Below are 26,604 nucleotides of genomic sequence, written 5' to 3' on the forward strand. Positions count from 1 at the left end.
CCATGTGCTAGACAGGGTGTTCAGCTCTGCCAATATGTTGATGAACTAAGTTATAGTACCTGCCTTTGAACATCAGCGCCCCCTACCCTTTGAGCAACGTTTAACCAGCTATCGCTTTGGAGTTTGTGAAATCTCAGTAAAGATCTTCAGTGTAAAACATAAAACATGCACGTTTTCATTTTCCCCTCTTCATCCATCAAATCAGCCTAGTCAGTGATTTAGTTTCCCATAGTCCTGCACAGTTAACATCAGCAGGAGTATGCTGGTAAATGGAGCTAAAATGAAATATTAGAAATTCCACAGGGAAGAGAATGAAAATTCTTCCCAAGGAAATGATGTTCTTCATTATTCACCACAGCTCCTGAGGATTGATTAGCCTGTGCTCTTCGTTCACTTACTCTTTCCCCAAACCTGGCTGTGGAGCGAGTTCCATCCTCAGACTTCCCCTTTCCTTTCTGCCCCTGAAGATACACATTCTCTTTGTGTTTAAGTAATTAACTGTTAGTCATTGCAGAAGAAAAGATAGGGGAAGAAAAAAAACCAACCTATGGGGAAGTTACAAAGTTTCCAGAATGGTACCTTTGAGTCTTGGCAGAGGACCAGAAGTGGCTGACTCCCTCTGAGATGACAAGGGAATAACCCCATCATCTTTAGCCATCCATCTTTATTTCTAGGAGAAAGATCAAAAACCAATCCTCTACCTTAAAAACCCTTACCTATACTCTTAAATTTGGTCGAGTCTGGGGATGAATATTGTCTGATGAAAAGACTTTTGGCTTTCAATGGATTCTCAAAGAGGTCCTGACCAAAGCATGGTTGGAAGCACTGCTTTAGGAATAATCCAAGAGACCATTTTACCTCTTTGAAGTACTCCAGACCCAGACACTGCCAGGTCAGGAAAATCCCTCCTGAGGATTCCTCCCAGAGTCTCTAGAGCTGTTTGGGGTGCTTAGGTTCTCATGTTCCGTCTTCAGAGTGTCACATGACTCAGAGCATTACATTGCTTCAATATAGGAAAAGGGTCATTCGCTTGCTTAACGCCTTCCATTATTCTTCATTCACTCCCCAAAGCCGCCTTACCAAGTGTGTGAGGTGCTAGGTGAAGTAGTTATGGAGGGGGCAGCGGTGTTCCTAGAGCAGAAGAGCCTTTGACACCACCGTCCCTTCCTGCTCTCTGGCTGGGCATCCAGAGGCCAGTTACCTCACCCTTTGGTTCTCCCAGCATATTAGTTTGTTTGGGTTGCTGTAACTAACAACCACAAACTGAGTGGTTTAAATAACAGAAATGTATTGTCCCACAAATCTGGAAACTAGAAATCCAAGATCAAAATGTCAGCAGGGTTGGATCCTTCTGAAGGCTGAGAGGGAAGGAGCTATTCCAGGCCTCTCCTGTCAGTTTGTATATAGCCATCTTCTCCCTGGGTCCTTACCTCCTCTTCCCTCTATACATGCATATCTGTGTTCAAATTTCCTCTCTTACAAAAACATCAGTCCTACTGGAGTAGGGTGGGTCCTACCTCACTTTGACTTAATTAGTTACATCTACAAAAACCCTATTTCCAAATAAGATCATGTTCTGAGATAGTAGGGGTTTAGGACTTCAATTTATGAGTCTGGTGAGGACACAATTCAACCCCTAATACCCAGGAAACTGACACCTGCCTGTACTTACACAATGGAATATGGTGATAAAGCTATTTACAAATACTTTCTATGTTAAAAAAAATCACCAAAAACCGATATGCATTTTTATGTATAAAGTAATAACATAAGTAATGGCTATTGCCTTCACCAAGAGTTTCTTCTCCATGTAATTTTTATTATTTTTCATAAGTTACATATGGAAAAGCAAATATGTCATAAATACAATAAGTTGAACATGCTCAAGCATCACTCAGATTCCAGCTTCCAAATAAAAAAAAAAAAATATCATGGGCACTCCATATACCCTTTTCATGCTTCCATCCAGTCCTTCTGCCCCTAAACTAGCCACTATCCTGACTTCTAAGTCCTAGATTAACTTCACCAGGTTTTGAAGTTATATAAAGGAAGTCCTATAGTATGCATTCTTTTGTGTCTGGCTTTGTCACTCAACATTGTGCCTCTGAGATTCATCCAAATTGTGTGAATTTGAAAGATTTTCCCTTCTCATTGCTGTGTAGTACACCATACTGTGAATATACCACATTTTATTTTTTTGTTCCACTATGATGAACACGTGTGTCGTTTCCATTCACTATGGGGTTCTTAGCAATAGTGCTGCCAAGAACACTTTTATGAATGGCTTTTGCTGAATATGTATATGCATTTCCATTGGGTATACCTAGGCATGGAACTGCTTTACACAGAGCACTTCAATGAAACGTGCCACAGAATTCTCCAAAGTGGCTGTACACTTTATACTCCCAGAGGCAGTAGTCAAGAGACCCTGTTGTTCCATATCCTTACTGACATTTCTTGTGTTTTTTTTTTAAATTAATTTATTTATTTGAAAGGGAGAGAGAGCGAGCATGAACAGGAGTGTCAGAGGGGGAGGGAGAGCAGAGTCCACACTGAGTGTGGTGCCCGATGCAGGGCTTCATCTCGCAACCCTGAGATCATGATCTGAGCTGAAAACAAGAGTCGGACCCTTCACTGACTGCACCACCCAGGCTCCCCCAACACTTCTTGTTTTCTGTCCGTTTCGTTTTAGCCATTTTGGTGGGAGAGTAGTTGTCTGACCTCGTGGATTTGTTTGTATTTCTTTGGTGACTGACTGAGAATCAGTCTCAAAAAAGACTGAGAATCTTTTTTGTATATTTATTGGCCGTTGGGATTTCTTCTCTTGAGAAGTACCCAAGTCTTTGGCCACCCATTTGTCTGTCTCTTTCTTAATTACGTGTGCATATACTTTATCTATTTTAGATATAATTCCTTTGTTGGATACATGTATTGTGAATGTCGTCTTCCAACTGGGGCTTACTTTTTCACCCTTTTCATTTTTTCTTTTGATGAACACAAATTCTTAATTTTAATAAAGTCCAATATATTAGTGTTATTCTTTTATAGTTAGTGCTTTTTGTCTAATTACAGATCAAAAAGATGCTCTCTTCTAAAAGTTTTATTGTTTTGCCTTTTGTACTAAGATCTGCTATCCATATGGAATTAATTTTGTGTATGATATGAGCAATAATACATTTTCCATCTGGATATCCGATTGACTCGGTACTATTTATTAGAATTCTGAGTATGATTGCAAATCAAAAGACACGGTAGCAGTTTGGACACCTCAGTTAGAATTAACACATTTAAGCATTAAATCATTTAAAACACATCTGACTGTAATGACATCTGAAGCCCGTGTGACTGTGAATATTCAAGAACCCTCAGGGTTAAGGTCAAAGTACTTATTTGGACCTAGTTTCTGGTGTAATGGGTTAAGTAAAATAACATAAATGTGTTTATTTCACACTCAAAAGTCAAAGTATAAAGTTTAAAATGAATTTATGTCTGAGATACGGATGAAAAAAATTACTATGTTAACAGAATGATAAGTTTATAACCAAAAGTTAAGGAACAAAAAAATCAAAAGGTGTACATTCAGTTACTAAGGCAGATAACAAAGGGCTTACCTGTCTTCATTGAACTTACACACTAAATGTCTTACTAGTTACCCCAACTCAAGTTACAAGATAGCTGGAATAATGAGAAATTGAAGGCAAGAAGATTAATTGGGTGGCCATCCATTCTTCCATGCATTCATTCAACAAATATTTATTTGGTGATTACTACTTGGTATTATGTCAAATCCTGTGACTACTACGAATAGTAAAACACAGTCACTGTCCTCAGGATGTTTGCAATCAGTGGAGAAAGACAAATAAGTCATCGATTACATACAATGTGATATTGAACGGGGTCTCTGAGGTTTTGGCACATCAGACTTTCAACTCAGCCCAGAGTTGGGGGGAGAATTGGGAACTGCTTCCCAAAGGAGTTAAGACTAAGCATTGCCCAGTGAAGGGTAGGGCAGGATGAAGGGTATATGGCCATGAGGTCTCGTCTACAAATGTATATGGCATGGCCTCTGGGGCTAGTCCACAAGCTTAGTGATCTGAGGCAAATGGCTTTATCTGTGCTTCAGTGTCCCATTTGTAAAACAAAGTTTATAATAGAAAATAAAATAGAGTTCTTACACCGATTCCTGCATTAATACATGTAAACCATCTGAAAGAGCGTGTTGGTACAGAGGGAGTGTTTGGTGAGCACAGTTACTGTCATATGCAATGGTTAAGAAGTTAAAATTGGTCCTGGAGCTCTGGAGAAACAAAGAGGTATTATCTATAGCATGAATCCAAAGTGATAGCTGAGGCAGAGAAAGAGAAGACCAGAACTTGGGAATACAGCCTCTCATCCTGACCATGTTATCTGGTCACTCAGTGACTATGTCTGCCTTAGAACACGACTAGATTATCTCCACAGTCCCTTCCAGCTCTTGTGGCCTATGATTTTACAGCTCCTGCTGACAGAGGCTCAATACATACTTTTTTATTCTTATGGTAGAGACGTGAAAAAAAGAAATAGAATTTGGTTCTGAGATCCCAGCTGAGTGACTGGGTGAGCAGTGATAGCATTTCAGGAGCAGGCACGTGTGTGGAGATTGGTGTGTGGAGACTGGGGATGATATGGCACCAATTCATGGATAGAATTTTTAGGTTGGGAGAAACCACTCCTGTCGTTTTAATTCAGTGTGGTAGAGAGGCAGCGTGCTTCAGTAGTTAATAACAACCACAGAAACAGGAGCCTGGTTGCCTCACCCAAAAGGTCTGACACTTTCTTGCAAGTTACTTAAGCGCTCTGCGTCTAGGTTCCTTCATCTATAAAATGCAGACAAAATGCAGGCTGCACAGTTGCCATTTGTAGGTCAAAACGGTTGAGTTCTGGCAGTTCCACATGGTTCAGCCTAGTAATAGACACTTTCTAAGACACTTGCTACGCCAGATTTCATTTGGCCAGGACAGTTAGGCATTGCATAGTATGTCCGTGTACGTCTCTTTCCCATCTGTATGTTGAGGCAGTCATGAGGCCTTCGTTAGGCCATTCATCCGTAAGGCACGATTGGTTCACTTTCCATGCTGGAACCCACTCCCATTTTGCTTGTTTCCAGTGCTTTCCTTGGTTTCTCCTCAAAAGGGAAATTTAACATCAAAGTTCCTGGGTTGTGGGGCTCCTGGGTGGCACAGCGGTTAAGCGTCTGCCTTCGGCTCAGGGCGTGATCCCGGCGTTATGGGATCGAGCCCCACATCAGGCTCTTCCGCTATGAGCCTGCTTCTTCCTCTCCCACTCCCCCTGCTTGTGTTCCCTCTCTCGCTGGCTGTCTCTATCTCTGTCAAATAAATAAATAAAATCTTAAAAAAAAAAAAAAAGTTCCTGGGTTGAAGCTAGCTTCCTCTCCCTCTTTCTTTTCTCCTCAAACCCGCACCATCCCTCCCCAGCCCAGTCCTTGGCATCCATGGGCCTAGGGTCCATCTCCCTCATGTAGCATGGGTACTGGCCCTGCACCATCTGAGAGCCCTCTGCATTCCAAACACCACGCTGGCCCTGCAGGGAGGGCAAAAGGAGGGGGGATGCCTAAGAGCGGTCTGGGGGGAGACCCAGAAGAGGGGAGAGCTGAGAGGAGGGTAAAAGGAGCCCCAGCCAGCCCTAAGCCATGACTGGGGAGTGGGAATGAGGCAGAGCCCGTTGGGGAGCCATGCTCTGACTGCATGACTTTTGGCAAGTGTTAGTGTGTCCGTATGATGAGGATCCAACAGTAAGTGAACTGAGATGCAGAGAGATGTAGAGAAGTAGCAAAAAGAAAACTAGAACCATGCCCTTCCTAAGTAACAGCAGTACCAGTACAGTTCCTCACAAAATCGTTTTCTGGCTGTTGCCCAGGGTCACCCGTATATTAACCAGGATTCACGTTGTTGGGTTGATATATGTCCTGGTTTATGATTTGTATTTTTATATTCTTTTTGGTGTTTTTTTGAAGAACAGATGTTCTTACTATTAATGTTGGGGAATTTACCAAATGTTTTCTCTTTGTGTTGAGATTTTTGTGTCTTTAAACAGATCCTTCCATACCCGCTTCATTTATGAAGTAATTAGCTTGTGAATATCTCCTCAATTACACTGTGGTCTCAGACTCAAGGTTGTAACAATCTACTTCCTTATTGGCGTCAGTGCAGTGACACTGTTCACGCAAAGGACGGAAATACTTGAATGATGAAATGCAGAATAAGAAAGAATGGCTGATTATAATCACCTGTACTGTTTCCCAATCTTTGACAGGTCAAGGTACTGTGCTAGGTAGGCACTTTACAAATGCTATTTCACATCAATCCTGGGGACTGCAGTTCACAGATGAAGAAAATAAGGCTCATGCTATTTAAAATATAGTCATTAGGCAAGCATTAACGTAAAAATAGAGTCTTTACTGAGCATAACTTTAGTCAAAAGAGACACTCCCAACTCAAAAATCTATTTTGAGGGGTGCCTGCCTGGTTCAGTTGTTAGAACATGCAACTCTTCACCTAAGGGTCATGTGTTCAGGGTCACATGTTCAGGGTCACGTGTTCAGGGTCACGTGTTCAGGGTCATGAGTTCAGGGTCACGTGTTCAGGGTCACGAGTTCAGGGTCATGTGTTCAGGGTCATGAGTTCAGGGTCACGTGTTCAGGGTCACGTGTTCAGGGTCACCTGTTCAGGTCCTACATTGGGCATAGAGCTTATTTAAGAAAAAATCTATTTTGAGAGCGAGTCTAAAGAACGCCTTTGGTGTTGAGGGGTGCCTGGGTGGCTCAGCCATTAAGTGTCTGCCTTTGGCTCAGATCATGATCGCAGGGTCCTGGGATCAAGCCCTGCATCAGACACCCTGCTTAGCGGGAAGCCTGCTTCTCCCTCTCACACTCCCCTTGCTTGTGTTCCCTCTGTTGCTGTGTCTCTCTGTCAAATAAATAAATAAAATATTTAAAAAATAATAAAAATAAAATAAAATAGAATAAAATAAAGAATGCCTTTGGTGTTGAAACACTCCCACTGTTTGGATATAGTAGACATGTTTGCATTATCATCAGATTTTCCTGATTCTATATTCATTTTTGATGAGCAATTTCTCAGGAACAGAATCATGGATTTGTCTTTATTCCCAAGAGACAGTTTATAAAATAATTGTGCCAGTAGACAAATACTTGAAGTCTTGGAGAGGAAACTGTTGATGATAGTTTCCTTGCAAATTCAGTATCTTTGAACTCCTAGAGTTCTAATATTCTAATATACAGTGGTTGAAAAAAATAACAGAACAGAGGGTTATCAGGTGTCCTTGTGTTCTAGATGTTGTTATATAGGAAAAACAGGAAGCAAATGAACACCTGGTGAAATGTTGTGTTTTTTTCTCCCCCTCCTCTATGGGGGTTAGAGGACTACAGTTCATTTTATCAAAATTTAAGTCTTGGCTCTGACCCTGGAATTGGCCTTAGCCAAATCACTCTGTATCTCTGTTCCTCAGTTCCCACCTCTCTGGATAAAAAACACCTACACTATTTACCTCCCAGATGGATGTGAAAAAATACTAAAATGTGCACGTGAAATGCTTTAAAAACTGTTAAGATAAAGTGTACGATGTGACAAGAGCTGCTGCGGTTAACAGCGAAGTCGTATTGATAGCAGGTAAGACTGATCATTGTGTGTGCGCCTAGGCTCTGATGTCTATGTATATAATTTTGTATGCACATAATGATAACAGTCGTGACCCTTTCCATTCGAATCCTAGTTTACACTCCTTGGAAGACCTTCTACATCCATTACTTCACGTGAGCCTCAGAACCGCCCCGTGAGGCGGCCACACTTCCGTGTTGCTCATGTGGAACTCTCCGTTCTCACCAAAAGAAAGCCTCTCCTCTTTTGCAACTTCTGCGACTTCTGTCAGTCCCTCTTACTAGTACCTTTCACCTCCAGATCCCTATCTGATACTGTCGACTCTGTAATCACACACATCCATTCCTTCCCAACTTCGGAGTCTCCTCAAGTCCAACACCCGTGTGAAGGACGCACAGCACTCTCCTGCCTTGACCTCTCATCTTCATCAGCTTTCTTTCAAGCACTGAAACCCATATTTTTATTTTTTTTAAGATTTTATTTATTTCTTTGACGGAGAGAGGCAGCAAGAGAGGGAACACAAGCAAGGGAAGTGTGAGAGGGAGAAGCAGGCTTCCTGCTAAGCAGGGAGCCTGATGCAGGGCTCGATCCCAGGACCCTGGGATCATGACCTGAGCTGAAGGCAGATGCTTAACGGGTGAGCCACCCAGGCGCCCCTAAAAACCGTATTTTTAGAAATCTACTTCCAAGACCCATCTTTGGGGCTTCAGTATTGTTCCAGACTGCTACATCTAAATCTAACAGTCCGCACATGGGCACATATGGAGAGCGACAGTCTTTCCTTCCAGCTCTCTTTTTTCTTTCTTCTTCCAAAGCTCCAATTCCAATACAGCAAGACTTCCGGTCATTTTTTGCCTCCTCTTTGCTCACCACACACAGACACACACACACACACTCTCTCTCTCTCCCTCTCTCTCTCATAGTATATTAGCTTCCTCTTGGCTTCCTTTCTTCCCTGTGCAGCCTGGGTCCATTACTGTACTCCTTTGTCAGCTTCCTCTACTGCCTACTTTTTCCATTTGTTTCCCCCTCAGTCCATTGTTCATGCCCCCACATTTGCACCTTGCCAACAATCCATTTTCCCTGCCCCCACCCCAGGCAGTCAGCTGTTGCTAGAGAAAGGCAGGTAACTATTTGTGTGAAATAGCGATAGGGCAAATTCCTCTTTAACCTTAGCTGAACTTAACTGCTGCTTTCAGTTTCTTTCCTGGTTTCTGGTCTACTTTCCTTCCCATCTGAAGCAGTGGTTACAAACATTTATGCCTTCCCAGGAGTACCTTCCTTTACTTACGGCTCTTTAAGTGACAAAAAATGACCTTGGCTCATACTTCTTTGAGAAAAGAGAAGTAACAAAAGATCTAACTCAGGTTCTGCTCCAACCTCCAAATTTCTGTACCTCCCCACCCACTCTTACCTCTTTACCTCCTATTTTACTTACTTACTTACTTACTTAACTTATTTATTTATTTATACACAAAATTTTTAAGCCATCTCTATACCCAGCATGGGGCTCGAACTCACAACCAGAAGATCAAGAGTTGCATGTTTCTCTGACTGAGCCAGCTAGGGTCCCCTCCTTTTTAAAGGATGAACAAACCTTTCTGTGTTCAGGGCTGACCACTCCATCTCTCTCTCTCTCTTTTTTTTTTTTTTTAATAGTTGTGTTCCCTCTGAGCTTCTCCAGAGCCTCAGTTCCACTTATTCCCTTTCTCTCCTTCTTTTCTGCCTAATTCCTCTGAGACTCAGCTGATGCTCAAATGTCCTATTTCACCAACAAATGGACTTCCCACGCATACCTTTATTTTTTGTCCTTCTGTTCTTCTGCTGCTACGCTGTCACCCTGTATCACTTTTCCTTCTATGGTTGAACTTTTCCCGGAGGTAATTTACACTAGTTGTTCTAATCAAATAATCTGCCCGTAGTCGTCATATAAACATTGAGATCAAAAAAGAGTTCATGAATTATTCTGACAGTTTGGTGCTTTCTTTCATCACTTTCTTCTTCTATGTTGATAGTTGACCTTACTTAAGAAGAATGCTTGCTTTGGATGGGGATATGAACATGACTAATGACTAGAGATGGTATCACAGCAGTAACTGTGAAACATGATGTTGAAAAAGAGAATGTTAAGGACAGTGATGGGGACTGGGAAAAAAAAAAACCTGATTATCAGTGGCTGATACGAAATTCTTGGAGAAATGGTGCATCAAAAATAAAAAGTATAGTCAAAATAAATGTGTATATCCTCATAGATGAAACAGAAAGTTTCTACGCTCAGGATACCAGAAAGTACCAGAAGGTGAGTTCTCGATAATGTATCAGTGAAGATTAAACACAGATGTCAGAGGAAGTCTTTCTTTACAGTTTATCCTGGCTGGAAAACAGAAACCAATTGGGAGTTGTTGAACTTTGGTTCTTACTCCATAAAAGGAGAGCATGCAATAGGATGAACCCTCACCTCTATTGACAGAAATTAGTGAGCTTTAGGGTACTAGGAGGGGATATGGGGGATCTTTTACTATTAGCAAGTGTCAGGTTACCCTGAAAGTATTGCTAGTCACCTCATTTCAGGGGGTAGAGGGTAGTATATTTACTTATGGACTAGGCCCCCTGGGGCATATTGATTTAGTATATGTCCAGATGCTGTGGGAGCTCATTTCTAAAGAATAGGCTCAGAAAGAAATGAATAGAAAATAATGCAAACCGTAAGTAATAATAATTTAGAATTCATCTTATAAAAATGCTAGAGTAAAAATTGAAAAATAAAATACTAAAATTTAATATTGAGGGTAAAAACTAGGTGACCTCAGTTTATGAACCTTTAAAGAATCAAAAGTTTAAATATCGTCCACCTTTACTTTTATAAAACTATGTGCCTATTAAGTTTTCAAAAGCACTACACATAGAAGATCACTTTTTATGATCTTCATTATCAAATTTTAATTTCAAGCTCCCTAAAGTGCGCTTGTCTCTCATGAAAGTTTTGGGGAAATATTTAGCAACTTTGTTTAAAGAGAACATTTAATTCCTAATAGATAAAAGCTCTTTGTTCTTCAGTAATTGCCAAAGGTAATCATTGCTACTAAAGCAAGTTGTATGTTCGTTTTTCTCCTCTTACCACTGGGCTGTGCATCATGTCTTCCGGCCACTGGCCGGCCACTAAGCTGTGGGACATACAGTCATCACAACTCCAGCTGAGTTTGGATGAAAACAGCAAATGCAGACAGGTAATTTGCCAGTGGCAGAGACAATATTTTGAACATTTTTATTCGGTTTGCATTATTTTCTCCAATCTAGAAAAAACAGAGCTCTTAAGGAGAAAAAATACCTCATTTCTATTTAAAGGCAATGAGGCTTAGATGAAGCAGTTGAAAACCTAGAGAAAAACCAAATAATAACTATAGCTCAAACTTTTTTTGGGGGGGGGAGGTGTTGGAGACCATTTAACGTGGACACTCAAGGCCTGGGCAGAGTGGGGAGTGCCTCGGTATTGGGCAGGCAGGCAAGGTGGGTGGGTTGCGGGCCCACGCCTGACCCCAGGGGAGGATGTCAGGTGGTGGGGGCTGGCCCAGGCACACCAAGGGGAGTCCCGGAAGGGTGACCCACCAGGGGACCTGTAGGCCAGCCCTTGAGAAGGTATCTAAGCCAGGTCATGAGTGCCCAGGCCAGAGCCTAGCCCAGGGAGGCAGGGGGCTGGTTGGGGGCTCCCAGAACAGAGGGACTGGCATCACTCGGGGCCTCCCTGAGCTGCTGCTGGAACTCAAGGCGTGTCTGCTGCTTAGACTCCAGTCACCCTTATAGTAGCAATTATGATAACTGAACAAATACTCGGTACTATATAATTATTTATGATAAAGACTGAAGAAACAATACTCCAAATATGATATGCACAAAATGTGGGTGTGTTACCTTTGCCCCAGATCTCTAATCCAGTGTGGAATTATCTAGGCTGTTTTGATTCTGCCATAGCCACTCTGTGTTCACTTGGACTTTTTCCCATGATCGTGTCACAGAAAATGAGAAAAAGGGAATTGTACATTAATCACCTAAATACTTTTTCAGAGAAAAAGTAGTACGTTTGGTGGTAGGGAAGGCAGAGAGTCTAGATGAAATTACTCTTTAACTAACTACCAGTGAATGTCAGGTAGCCCCGTTTACATCCTGCCCTTCGTCATCACGGTTAAGCAAAACAGACCTGCGCACAACACTTACATCGTAACATGAAGCAATGGCCAACCTTAATCCAGATCCAAGATCTTTCTGAAGTGCAGTTAATTTTAAATAATCCTGGGTAAGCCCTGAAGAGGTTTACGGAGGATGCAAACAATGAACAGAGCCAAATCACTTGGAGATGACGTTGCATGCCCTCACGGGGCATCCAGACATTCAGACATTTGAGCAAACCTCCTCAGTCTTATTCCAGTCTTTTCTGTTCCACTGGATCCAGGGTGGCAATTCGGGTAGAGACCTCCAGCATAAATCCCCCTCATCAACAGAGCAGACAACAGAGCTGGCTGTGGCCCCTGTCTTGATTAGAGATTTTTAAGGGAGGCTCTTTTTTCTTCTAATTATGCTCTTACTAGAACATATCATTATACAAATGTTTCTGTGGAAAAATATGGATAGAATAATGATGCCATTGAGAACGATGCCAGAGACTCTGTTCACCATCACGCGGGCATTTCTCCAGGCAAGAATTGGGATATGAGCAAATTTTCTGTGGCCAGCATAGAAAGGGCTATGCTCTTTCTTGGGTTTTCTCCTACAGTTGGATGAGTCAGAAGGTATTTGTAAATGATTAAAACGGGGACTGGGTTTTAAAAAAAAGCAGTGAAATGGAATTACTATGACACAGTAGCTGAACTGTCATCCATTTCACACATTCATAGATCTCACAGCTGGACAGAACCTCAAGTGGGCATTGGCTCTGGGCTCTAGAAGGTATTACTATCTTCATTTTACCGACACTTCCCAAGATTTCCCTAAGGTGACATGTAATCACCAAACTTACAACTAAATAACAGTTGTAATGTAAGCCTGAAATATTCAGCAGTTAGATTTCTGTCCAGAAGATGGATTGCCTTTATGAACAAGAAGCATGCAAGAAGAAGTAAGGAAACTTGAATTTATCTATGCTGCTACGAAGCAGCTATATGGTGATCCAAAAACAGTGGCTGATCAACACCTTGCTTTCAAAGTTTCCAATGTATTCAGTGGCATCTCCAATAAGACAATTGCTCATAGTCTGCTACATGGAGACTAAACCAATCATTGTCATCTGGTGGTCAGTGTAAAATTAACGGCCCTCAGAAATAGCGGCCTCAATGGATGCAGGTGTAGTATAACAATGACAACAATACAAACAACTATAGAAAAGAATTCCCAATAAAATGAATTCCCACTACTGCCATTCTCTCAGGTTCTTAAAACTTACATAAAGTAAAAATAAATATTTCTCTTAGACTAAAAAGGGAAGACAGCTTTGTTTTCCCAGCTTGGTGAGGCCCAGGTTCTTTGATATCGCTTCTTGGAATATAAAACAGAAAAACTAGAGAAACCCTATGCTAGACAACTTATTGAAAGATTATCTTGGCTCTGTTGCACGATGGATAGTGCATTGGACTCCTGAAAGATTATCTTTCCTTGCAGGCAACGTGTTCCTTGCATTACATGCTTATTGAATTTGTAGACATCACTTCAACTGTATGAATTTGCTAGGCTTGTCATAAAAGATACCACAGACTTAAACAGCAGAAATGTATTTTCTCACAGTTCCATAGGCTAGATGTCTAGGATCAAGGTGCTGGCAGAATTGCTTCTTTCCAAGGGCTATAAGGGAAAGATCTGCAGCAGGACTTTCTCTGCCTTCTCTGCATGACTTCACATCATCTTGCCTCTGTATGTGTTTGCATCCAAATCCCCCCTTTTTTGAAGGACACCAGTCAGATTAGATTAGAGTCCACCCTAATGACCTTATTTTTAACTTAATTACCCTTGTAAAGACCCTGTTTCCAAATGTGGCCACATTCTGAGGTACTGGGGATTAGGGACTCAACATTTGATTTTGGGGTGAGGCTACGGTTCAGCCCATAATATTTGCCTGTTATGAGTGGAAAACTGAGACTCAGAGAGAATCGAACCCAGCCTGGCCCCTTCTGTCTCCTCTATTTGGGTCACTGTCATCTGAGTCAATTAATCAGTTATAAACGATAGTCCTATCAGTCAGTTATGAAGGTTTGCAGCAGGGAGCATTGTTGATGGGAATGAAATGGGCCATTTTCCATACAAAATTTAAAACTCTGCTAGGTCTACTGCCAAGAGAAAAATGGCTGATGGAAAAAATCATGCTTTTCAACGTAGGTGGGCTGAAGAGTAATAATATTTTTTTAAGGTTTATGTATTTATTTGAGGGGGGTGGGGCAGAGGGAGAGAATCCTGAAGCAGACTCCCCACTGAGTGCAGAGTCCTATGCAGGGCTCGATCCCAGGACCCTGAGATCATGACCTGAGCCAAAATCAAGAGCCAGACGCTTAACAGACTGAGCCACCAAGGTGCCTCCTGAAGAGTAATAATAGGAAATACTATTAATATTATTTAGTAATAATATTAAATGTTAAAGAGATGAAAGAGAGTATCTCATATTTGCAATGGAAAATTCTCCTTAAGAGGTACTTTGAGATAGTCAAGTAGTTTACGAGATCAGTCAAGAGGCACTGAAATCCTCCAGCTTCAGAAGAACCAAACAAGAAAACTTCCTTCACAGGTGAGTGTTAGCAGCAGGTGTGATGGGTATAGCCAAACTGAAGGCAAATTCAACTGAAGTTGGTGAACTAATAAGAGAATCCTTCTGTGAAGCTATAGATATCATTTTTCTTGATCCAAGAAAGGAATACAGGAAATGTTATTCATAGCATCCTAAATGTTTTACCAAGTAATAATGACTAAATAAAGGTTAAGAAGGCTTCTCTGCGAGAGCCCAGTACCACCAATTGTACCCTAGCTCCTAAAGACATTCGAGGCTGTTCAGAGTGCCTCTGAGCTCTTCTTTGCTTTTTTCAAGATGGCTCTCCAGTGCCCTCATGCTGCACAGGACCCAGCCCCCCAAACCATCCTCTCCCCCTGAAGTCCTTCACTCCACGTCCTTGACCTTCAGGGATTTCCTCCATCTAAATCTATCCATTCATTCATGGCCCAACTAAATTGGTCTCTTGTTAAACTAATTGCAGAAATGTTGTAACCAGAATGCACATATACGATTTAACCAGAGACTTCAGTATCTTCTGATAGTATTTTCAGACCCCACAGATGACTTCCAGGGGAGAGATACTTGGTTTGGGGAGTATTTCCTCTCTTTAAATCACATCTATTTTCCTAAGGTCGTATGTATTATTCAATGAGTTTATTATCAGCTAGCTAGTTAGCTATCATCTGCCTGTAAAAAATCACACAAAGTACAAAGGACTAGAAAATCTTGGATTTACTGAGAGAGCATTTGGTTTTCTCATTCATTAATCCTTATTTGTGCAGAATAAACAGCAGCTTGTGATATAGCCTCTCCCTACATTTTTCATGGGGGGTCAGAAGACAGCACCTGTTGCTATCTTTTCCAAGCATATATATTTTGCATAGTCAAGGCCCATTATATTTAGTTTCATTACCTTCGTTAATTCTTATGTACTTCTCTCTAAAACATGTAATTGCATGGTTTTTTACTTGACTTAATGACTAATGTTTATCTTGTCATTATGCTTACCATTTTTCAAATATATCATATAATAACTGGTAAACATTGAAGGATAGACTATTAGATTAGTTTTCTTGAAGCTTATGCACTAAATTACCCATTAAAGATTGAATTTCTATAATTAACAGTAATCAAATTTTATTTGAAAGGTACCTTTTGGAATATAGTATGTTTATGTTTCTCCAGAAGCTAAATTGAAGAGAGAAGATTTATCCCCTAGGACACTTTCTAATTAGAATTTTACCTTGGTGGTGAATAGCACCCTAACTTATTTTATTATCATTCATTTAACAATCATAAACATGTATCATTCATGTACTAAGCGGCTGTTTTAATGCCAATTAAAAGTTTAATGGAACCCTTCAGATTTCCAGATTATGTACCACATCATTATTTTATTAGGAAACCTCACAGGAAAGTGTACCCAAGATTGTCCTAATTGCAAATAGCAACACAAATTTGGAACTCGGTAAAGGTGATGATATTGTTCCATTGTGACGTGTTAAATGCTACTGCATCGTACACATTGAAATGGTTTATTTTATGTTATGTGAATCTTACCTTAATAAAAAAAATTTTTTTTGACACAAAGGTAGAAAATCTCTGAGAGGTTTATCTCCCTCCTCTGTAGAAGGACCTTATATAACTCTACCAGGATAATTGTCTATCCAGGCCACAGAAATAAACTTGAATCTGCAGTTCTGGGAAAGATTAGGTCAGGCTTTAAATAAAGAAGTTGTAGGCAAGTTAAATTGTCACTGAATTCTTAAATACTACTCAAAGTCCAAGAACTGTACTTCTTTGGAATTATTTGTTCTCATTGTGATAAAGTATATGGGCTGGTTCCAGGATCCATGGTAAAGGGTGACCTATCATCTTTGTTCTTAAAGGCTCCTAGTTTTCTTTAACCTTCGTGGCATTTTCTAGAATTTCACTCTGACCCTCCAAGTTTGTGAGGCTTAGCTAAATCTCCCCTCCGGCTTCTTAAATTCATTTCTTCTCCTTTAAATTCTCAGTAGGAATAGAAAACAGCTGATCTGAATCCAGCCGATACCACTTCCAAATCTCCCAGTATTGCTGCTGCTCTTCGTTCCCCAACTTTCATAAGCTTTTCCTCAAAGTTTTTTTACACCATCTTTATTATTCATTTCTTGCCTCTTTTCAGTATTTCCATTTCATACATCATTTCATAGGATTCCAAACTAGATATAATTGTTACCCAGATGTGTCATGGAAAAATTAATTTCTTCTTCCAGCACGCTGTCCTCCTGTTCTCTAGATGGATAATAACATCATATCATCAAGCACTATTGGTGCAATGAATTAAAATGTGTATTCACACCCATCCCTCATTTGCTCTATGTCAGCCCTGTGCTCTTTACTTGCAATAATGACACTAACGTTGTGTTATTATGTTATACTCTGCTCTAGGATTCAATTTGAATTCTAAATCTTTGGCTGTAACTGATGGCTCTTATCTCTCTGAAATGGTTTTAATTCTCTGTGTGCTTGCTATTAAAATCCATTCTATTCCCTTCGTTCCAGCTCTGCCAACTCTTTTGAATTCTGATGCTCTTTCCAAAACATCCGTCCACCTGAGTCCTTGCTGGGAAGGGCTATCCTTAAATGTCTTATTCAGGTGGAAGGGGATGTGTTGCTGACTGTGCATGGCCAGGAGCAATCCTGGAAGAGAGCAGAACAAGGTTGCAGGGAAAGGAGAAGCAGGTGAGGGTGATCCGGGACAGGGTCTCAACCAGAAGCTTAAGCTTGACAAGGAGAGCCCATGTCCAGAAGAGCCACAAGTACAGAGGTCAAAACTCAAGTACAACTACACCAACTCCTTCACTACTTGAGAGGGAAAATTCTGAGGCATGGTATGTTTTTTTGCTATTGTTGCCATAACAGAACACCACAGATTCGGTAACCCAGACATTTATTTTCTCACATTTCTGGAGGCTAAAAGTTGAAGATCAAGGTATTGGCAGGTCTGATTTCCTTGAGGCCTCCCTCCTTGGCTTGCAGCTGATTGTCCTCTCATTGCTACTCACGTGGTCTTTCCTCTGTGTGTGCAGATCTCTGGTGTCTCTTTGTCCAGATTTTCTCTTCTTGTAAAGACATGAGTCACATTGGGTTAGAGCCCACCCTAATACCCTCATTTTAGCTTAATCACCTCTTTCAAGGTCCTATCTCCAAATACAATCATATTCTGAGGTACTGGGGGTTAGATTTTCAACATAGGAATTTTGAGAAGACACATGTCAGCTCAGTTTGGTTTTACACCATTTCCAGTGTTTCCTTGAGAAATTAAGGCCTATGTGCATGTAGTGGTAGCTAGTTTAATGTCTTCCCTTACTGGATGCTTTCCCTTCCCTATGTCACACCTCTGCTCCCCTTCAGATGTTCTCTCCACATCCCCAAATTTCCACCCAAAGCCTTTCCTTGGGGTCAACTTCTGTGGGAACCCAAACTGGGACAGATATAAAGAAAGAGACGTTACAGTGCTGTAAAGGGACATAGAAACTATCAGTCTATCATCAGATGACCTAAATTTAAGTTCCAGATTCAAATTCTGACATATCTGTCATCATGTTGTCAATCTCCTTAAATCTCAGATGATAACAATATCTGCTTTGTAGGATCCTTTCAGTTCTTAAATTAGAAAGTGTATGTGATATCAAAAGCTATTTTTAAATACTATTTTTAAATATCATTATTACCACGGTAAGACAAAATTCTCTGCCCCCAAATAATTCCACTTACATTGGATCATCAACTTTAAATCTCTGAAATTTTTATATTGCATAAAGTAACATATGGTTAACTTTCAAATGAATGACATATTCTACCACCACTGTCACTGCTGAAAATATTAACACCAGATTCTAACTCAATCCAGGAAGCTATCCTGACCGCTGGATCCCTTTACTTCACTGGTATCTATTATTCATATGTTATGGGAGAGAAAGTTTGTATAAGAAACTGTTCTTGCCCTCAGAGCTTATGATCCTGCTTGAAGCCCTAGACATGTATACAAATGAATGAAATAAAACACACCAAGTGCTAAGTGCTAGAATGTTAGAGGAATAAACTTCATATGAACTTAGAAAATTACACAGAATAAACACTAAGAACGGTTTTATACTTCAGCCCTGTCATTCGACAATAGATTAATACATTAATAAAATTAATTTTTATAAAACCAAGACCAAAAAAATGAGTTGTATAAAATCACACTGTAAAATCATTAATAACTGTATGTGCATGTGTGTGTGTGTGTATAAATAATTTTTTACTCAATCTTAAAAAAAATATCACATCTCAATTTGAACTAGCCTGTATCTGCTGGCTCCCATCTTGCTGTTTTAGGTGAGTCTGTGTATTTTTCTACACCATCTTTGTCTTTCTTACAAGATGCATGTCATAATCAGCTGAGAGAAAGACCTTAGTTGACTCCCATCAACTATCCCTGTCACTGCAACATAGAAAGAAATGAGATTGGTCTAAATGTGTTTTTCAGAAAATCAAAAGCATCTTAGTTATTCTTTTGTATCTTCTGAATCTTCTAAGCAGTTGAAATTGATTTCTTGATGAGTCACTTGGGTAATTTTTTTTAGATATTAAGCTAAATTGACCATTTTATAATTCCAGGCTTGACTTTTTTTCTGAAAAATATGCAGTCCTTTTGCCATTTGCCATAATTGCTTTCATTATTCAGGATATTACCTGAACACAAGTTTCCAGACTTCTTGTCATAATTTTACACATTTTAGTTGTCCTTATGGCTTTGTTTTTTTATAGTATTTTGCATGAATTTCCCTTGCTGAAACTTCCAAAAATATTCTCACATCTCTTTCAGCTAATCAACTATTTCTTAGCCATTTTTTTAACAAAATGAATTTTACGTGTCACTAAGTTCCTTCTGGCATTCTTTTATGCTATATTGAATATAGCCATTTTGTCCCTTCTTCCTCATTTCTCTAGAGCTTGGTTATTAAGTGATAAACATTTTGCTTGGGGCATCATATAATTATTTTTCACAAATGCTCAACTTTCAGTAAGAATATCCCTAAAGTAAAAAACACAAATATGCTTTTTAATATTTGGATTTCAAGTATAGGACATTTGAACTTTAAATCTAGTAACACATAGATTTTAAAACGTATTGAACCTATACATTTGTGGCTTAGATTATGAGATAGAGGAAATCATATCAACTTTTCTGAAAAATTTTAAGGGAATAATTTATCCACCTTATAGTTGGAATTTGGTAACTCTAGGGCCTAAAAGCAGAATAAAGTAAGTGATCATTTCTAGTCTAAGTTTCTTTGTTTGTTTGCTTGCTTGTTTAATTGTCCCCTTCTCAACGAACATAGAGAGTTCATAGTCCAGGCAATGGATCTATGTCTGCTTTTATTTAAGCTTTTTGGCTGAATTTTCTGTAAAGGTTCAGATCGTAAATATTTTAGGCTTTGCCAACCCAGTGGTTTCTGTCATAACTATTCCATCATCTGCCATTCTAACATGAAAGCAACCCTAGACAATATTTAAAGGTATTGGGGTTTTATTTATTTATGAAAACAGACTTCAGACTATATTTGGCCCATGGACTATGGTTTGTTGGCCCTTGTTCTAGATACTCTAGAATCCTTCACTTCACTTTGACTGTATAGACTGGCCATTTGATCCCCTATTATGATTCTGGCATCATGCTGAGTTGTTTTACTGAGCTTTGAATACGAATTTCAGAGATCACTAATTCTTGTCTGAATATGAAAACGTATTTATCATCCTTCTAGTTTTCCTGCTATGTGTATTTAAAAATCATGTATACCTCTGCTTTTAAAGTGAAACCTATCCAATGTTTACAATGTTGTATTATTTTCATAGTTCCCATAAAACCGCACCCTCAGCTTTGGGTCCATCACTTCCTGTCTTTTGGCCCTTAGTTTTTATATATTTCCCACTTTGAGTTCATTTGCCGCATGGTGAATACTCCTAAATTTTCTGACTTACACCATAGTGTACAAAAGCCTTCCAGTTTACCAAAGAGGATTTATCATTAAGTGTTTCTCCATTAAAGTTAAGGGCACATTAAAATGCTATTGGCTAAAAGGGACAATTGCAAGATACATGTGGCTGAACCCATCACCACTTAAATAGCAGGGCCAAATTAAAGAGCTTTCATAGAGCCTAAATGTGATGTTTAGAAATACTGACCTGAGGGGCGCCTGGGTGGCACAGCGGTTAAGCGTCTGCCTTCGGTTCAGGGCGTGATCCCAGCGTTATGGGATCGAGCCCCACATCAGGCCTCCTCTGCTATGAGCCTGCTTCTTCCTCTCCCACTCCCCGCTTGTGTTCCCTCTCTCGCTGGCTGTCTCTATCTCTGTCAAATAAATAAATAAATAAAATCTTTAAAAAAAAAAAGAAAGAAAGAAATACTGACCTGAGTAAACACAGCAAAAACAAATGCAACATAATAGCCCAAACTTTTCAATGACAGAAAGTCCTAGAGCTCCTGCAGAAATGCTTTCTCTGGCTGTGGATACTCTGGTTGTTACTGTTGAAGTGGTGAGTGGCCAAGTTGCAATTGCTATAGGAACTGTAACTGAAACTTGACCTTTGATACATTTACATGTTCAATCATAACATTGTATCAACAGGCTTTTGCATTTCCTTGTGTTTTAAGTGGCTTTGTTGTTTTAGGTTGCCCCGGAAATTAACTAGAAAAAAAAATTGGGAGGAAGAAAGTAGAAAGCTTGATTTTTTTTTTTTTCCCCAGAATCTTGTCCACTGCTAGCATCAGAGTTTCCTTGTGTAGAATCAGTTTGCAGGGGTGCTTTCTGAGGATAAGTAATGAATTCCCTCATAGAGACTACTCCTTCAAAGTAAATAGTGGACTCTATTTATCAGAAAAGCAGTTGCCTGGTCTTTTGTGTTGGTTGTTTAGAACATTGCCTATGGCCTGTAAGCATGTAGATTTCCTGTGGCTTGTCAGAAAGTAAGAGAAGCAAAGCAGTGGCCCCGGGAGGATTCATGAGTGAGAGATATATAGCAATCATTAATTCTTTCACCTTTTTCTTTACAACAAATTCAAAAATGGGTGAGTCTACACACCAACTACCAGGTAGTAATTCCTACCAGTTGTTTTGTTATTGTACATCCACAAATTAAACCAAAGAAGCTGTCCTTCCTGGCTATGCAAAATTGAATGTTCTGAGTAACTACGAACTACCGGGCTTCTGAAGCCCTAGAACATTTCAGAGTACCAAAACCCGAAGGACCAGAGGAGACTAACTCAGAGATAAAAGCAGTTAGCATTTATTAAGCACCTCCTGTGTGCCCGGTACTGTGATGGATGGTTATCTTTGAAATCTCATTTAACCCTTACAACATTCTTCATGGACAGCTGAGGTGAGCGAAATTTCCACAGTCACACGGTGGTGGAGCCAGCACTTGAACTTAGTTCTGGATAAGTCCCACATCCTGGAGTTCTTTAAAAACCATCCATGTTTTTGCAAATTTCTAGTTCAGCAAAGAATATGTGTTAGGTGTTTTTCAGATAGTTCAAAGGTTCCATAAAGTATTGCACTTGCACATGAAATACCAAAGTCAACTAATATATCTGTTTAAAGAGTGAGTTCCATTTATTGAGCGTAGGCTTTTATAACATTAATGCAGCATAAGAATCTGTGAACATGAAATAAAAATGAAAATGGGATATAAAGCAAGAGAGGGTTGAAAGAAAGGCCTTGGTTCCTTCAGTGGCAGTCTTTGCTCATTTATATCTATACCTGTAAATTAGTGTCTCCATTGCAGATATCAAAAATTTTTTTTTAATATGATAGCAACGGGAGTAAAAATACTGAGATTTCTAGTTATGCAGCTTTTGAACCTTTGCGTTTATAGCAGCAGCTCGGAAGTTTGCTGTGTGTTACCTTTTAAAGACAGTACAGTATTTTTTAATAGTGTAATAGAGCCAGGCTATCCTGGGTTGTAAGACAAAAAGCACATCTATTTTCTCTTGCCTGCTCCGTTTAAGTTAACTACTGCCCCCTGCAGGCATTCTAGTCTCCTTCCCATAAAGTAGAACTGTTCCTTCATATGGAGTATGTATTATTTCTTACACATGTTATTTCTTACAGTTGTGTTTCCATAGGATAGATGAAAGCAAAAAGAGAAGATGTGCTGTAGTGATCCATTGGAGGTGTTACCATTCCCAAGACTAGTCTGCAACTTCTCAGTTTCTGACATTTAGTCTGGCGTCATGTTAGCATTGATTAGGTTGGATGGCATGGATTCCCAGTATATGAACTCACAAGAAATTGATGTTTTTAGGTTTTTCTTGGATGCAGATTTCTTCCTAGGTATTATGATTATGTCCTCGTTGAAAGGGACCCTCTTTCCAGTATCATGGTGACTGGGTGTTGTGGCCAGTCCCTAGAGTTGGAATGGATCACCACCCAAAATTTGGTTTGGATTTCCAAACAGATGATGCTATACACACACACACACACACACACACACACACACACACACACACAGTGAAAGGTTTTTATTAACTGTGAATAGGTTTTTACTCTCATAACGAAGCTTTCTGGGGAGAGTAGGACAGACCTCTCAAGCTGATCTGAAAATAGCTTGAAAGAACTGTGAAAGGAAGGAGGCTGGCTCTGAGTTTTCATGGTAGTTAGGGGCTGGAGCTGGAGTGAGGGTGTTCGTGCATGGTTTGAGCTTACAGCTGGTGGCAAAGCACCTGGGCTTTCTTATCAACTTGCCCAGATCTGAGGCAGAATGGGAAGAGGGTGGGGGTAAGGCTTGAAAAGTAACTGTAGTCAAACATCAAATAATGGAGTGAGACTCTTAATTACATTGGGTCCTCGGATTTTAAGAAAAAGATTATTTAGTTAACATAGAATTAGTGTGGGGCAACTGGGTGGCTCAGTCCATGAAATGCCTGCCTTAGGCTCAGGTCATGATCTCAAGGTCCTGGGATTAAGCCCCACGTCCATAGAGCTCTCTGCTCAGCGGGGAGTCTGCTTCTCCCTCTCCCTCTCCTTCTGTGCTCTCCCTCTTTTCCCCTCTCTCTCTCCCTCAAATAAATAAATAAAATCTAAGAAAACAAAAACAAAAACCATAGACTTCGTGCAATATGCAGTGAATATGCTCAAAATTGTTCATACAGAAGGTGGTGGAGAAGGCTAAGCTGAAGCCCCTCGGGCTTCCAGAATATCAGGTTTTTCTGTCTCTATCTTTTGAACACTGTTGGGGGGAAAAATCTAAATTCTTGTTCCTTCCTTCTACTCATGGGATTTTTGTGAACACATTCTTTGTTATTAAAGAATTCAATAACTTTTCTGACCCAGTCTTTCTTGCTTTTTAGCCAGGGAATTAACATATCTTTTTTGGTGATTTCTTCAGATTAGCAAAGCTCATCTGTTGTGGGCATAATTGAATTATTTTAATTCACAATATTCTAAGAAATTGTACTGTCACCACCTACAACCACTTTTGTTTTTCCTAAACTGGATGATAGTGAATTTTCCTTCTATTGTTTATGAAGGCTCCCCCTGCATGTTCTTTCAGAAATGCTGGCCTTATTCTCCCATATCATCATTTGAAATGAAAATAACATGTATATTGTGGAATCTTGGTAACAGCCGAGAAATCTCCTACAAACAACTATTTTAATGCATGAAGGGTAAAACAGCAACATNAAGATTATTTATTTATTTGACAGAGATAGAGACAGCCAGCGAGAGAGGGAACACAAGCAGGGGGAGTGGGAGAGGAAGAAGCAGGCTCATAGCAGAGGAGCCTGATGTGGGGCTCGATCCCGTAACGCCGGGATCACGCCCTGAGCCGGAGGCAGACGCTTAACCGCTGTGCCACCCAGGCGCCCCTACAAACAACTATTTAATGCATGAAGGGTAAAACAGCAGCATTAAGATCAATTCTGAATGATAGTCACCAACTATTCTGTATCTCCACTGAGAAGAGAACAAAAGAATATACTGACAGAAAAATAAAAAAGATGCAGAATACACTTACATTTGCAAAAACAAGGCAGATTCAGAGAAAACCCTCCTCTAAAGGGTTTCTTTTAAAAAATGTATTTTAAAATCTGTGCATTAGAAGAACTATATAGGTCATGTGACTACAACAGCCTAGAGCAGTGGTTCTTTTTTTTCAATTTTTTTAAAATTTAAATTCAATTAGCCAACATATAGTACATCATTAGTTTCAGATATAATGATCAGTCTTCATCAGTTGCATATAACACCCAGTGCTCATTACATCGCATGCTCTCCTTAATGTCCGTCACCCAGTCACCCCTTCTCCCCACCCACCTCCCCTCCAGCAACCCTGTTTGTTTCCTAGAATTAAGAGTCTCTCATGGTTTGTCTCCCTCTCTGATTTCTTCCCATTCAGTTTTCCCTCCCTTCCCCTATGGTCTTCTGTGCTATTCCTTCTGTTCCACAAATAAGTGAAACCATATGATAATTGTCTTTCTCTGCTTGATTTACCTCACTTAGCATAATCCCCTCCAGTTCCATTCATGTCAATGCAAATGGTAGGTATTCATCCTTTCCGATGGCTGAGTAATATTCCATTGTATGTATGAACCACATCTTCTTGATCCATTCATCTGTTGAAGGGCATCTCGGCTTCTTCCACAGTCTGGCTATTGTGGACATTGCTGCTATGAACATTGGGGTGCAGGTGCCCCTTCAGATCACTACATCTGTATCTTTGGGGTAAATACCCATTAGTGCAATTGCTGAGTTGTAGGGTAGCTCTATTTTCATTTTTTAAGTTTTTATTTATTTATTTGACAGAGAGAGACAGCGAGAGAGGGAACACAAGCAAGGGGAGTGTAAGAGGGAGAAGCAGGCTTCCCGCCGAGCAGGGAGCCCGATGCAGGGCTCGATCCCAGGACCCTGGGATCATGACCTGAGCCAAAGGCAGACGCTTAACAGCTGAGCCACCCAGGTGCCCCGGTAGCTCTACCTTTAATGTCTTGAAGAAACTCCATGCTGTTTTCCAGAGTGGCTGTACCAGCTTGCATTCCCATCAACAGTATAAGAGGGTTCCCCTTTCTCCGCATCCTCGCCAACACTTGTTGTTTCCTGTCTTGCTAATTTTAGAGCACCGATTCTTGATCCATTTGGAGTTGTGAGGCTATGAGAGCATTGCTGAAAGGCCTTGGTGGAGAGAAAATTCAGGTGAAGCAACAATTGCGTTTGACCTATAAGGTACATCATGTTATTCAGTAATAACTTAAACTTCATGACAATGCTGTGTGACAAATAAAAGTCATTGCAAAGAACAAGAATTTCATAAGCTATTTGTTTCTTGCTTGAGCTGTTTCTCATAGCTGGCTGGCTGTGTTCATTTACAGTTTCCAAAGTGTCTCTAAACCTGTCTTTGTGTTTTGTTACTGAAGTCTTACCCCATTTTTGAAACTGAAATATAAAATGTGTAGTCTTATATTTCTATGAACATGTTGAAGATGCAGAGACCCTGTAACCAGGCTTACAAGGATCAGATATGCAAGCAATAATAGCAAACTTGGATTGAACCAGCCAGAGTACAAAACAGTATCTCACTTAATTCTCCAATAACTTTATGATGTGGTTATTAATCCCATTCATTGATGAGTGAACTGAGGCCTAGAAAGAGTCGATGATTTGCTTAAGTATTCATCGAGCACCTCCAACCATCTGATACTATAGAGGAAGATGCAATGAAACAAAACCTGGACTCAGTAAACCTTTAAAACTAAAAGTTTCTTTTTAATTTTTAAAATTCCAGTATAACATACAGCATTTTGTTAGTTTCAGGTATACAATATAGTGATTCCACAATTCTATACATCACCCAGCACTCGTCACAAGAAGTGTACTCTTGATCTGTTTCACCCATCTCCTTACCCACCTCCTCTCTGGCATAAAAAACTAAGTTTCTTTTTTAATAATTGTATTTTCAAACTATCTATATTTGGAATTACGAAATGCAGCTTCCAGCCCTTGTAGTTTAATACCCCAAACTAATGATATGGAGAGTTGACTTCTTGGAAAACTCTGCAGGTGTTCATTTAAGAAATATTGTCCTCTGTCATAGGCTCTGTTAATAGTGGCAGCCAAGCAAACAGGCATACCCCAGATATTTTAATTCAAAACAAAA

General features: G+C 40.0%; 1 protein-coding gene across 6 annotated transcripts in view; it reads left to right on the plus strand.

Annotated features, from left to right (window-relative positions):
* Positions 1-26,604, plus strand: part of FAR2 (fatty acyl-CoA reductase 2) — a 149,821-nt gene that overhangs the window by 10,904 nt on the left and 112,313 nt on the right. For 3 of the 6 annotated variants that reach the window (XM_034646257.1, XM_034646259.1, XM_034646263.1), the window contains one exon: positions 25,566-25,673. The exons of 2 other annotated variants lie outside the window; for them this stretch is intronic. In XM_034646257.1, coding sequence (XP_034502148.1) covers positions 25,602-25,673 — 72 coding nt within the window. In that variant the 5' untranslated portion in view covers positions 25,566-25,601. Of the gene's footprint in view, positions 1-7,527; positions 7,689-25,565; positions 25,674-26,604 lie in introns of those variants that run through there. One more of the 6 variants, XM_034646258.1, reaches the window with a different exon arrangement.

This window comes from Ailuropoda melanoleuca, chromosome 16 (genome assembly GCF_002007445.2).
Source record: "Ailuropoda melanoleuca isolate Jingjing chromosome 16, ASM200744v2, whole genome shotgun sequence".
NCBI classification, from domain to species: Eukaryota; Metazoa; Chordata; class Mammalia; order Carnivora; family Ursidae; genus Ailuropoda; species Ailuropoda melanoleuca.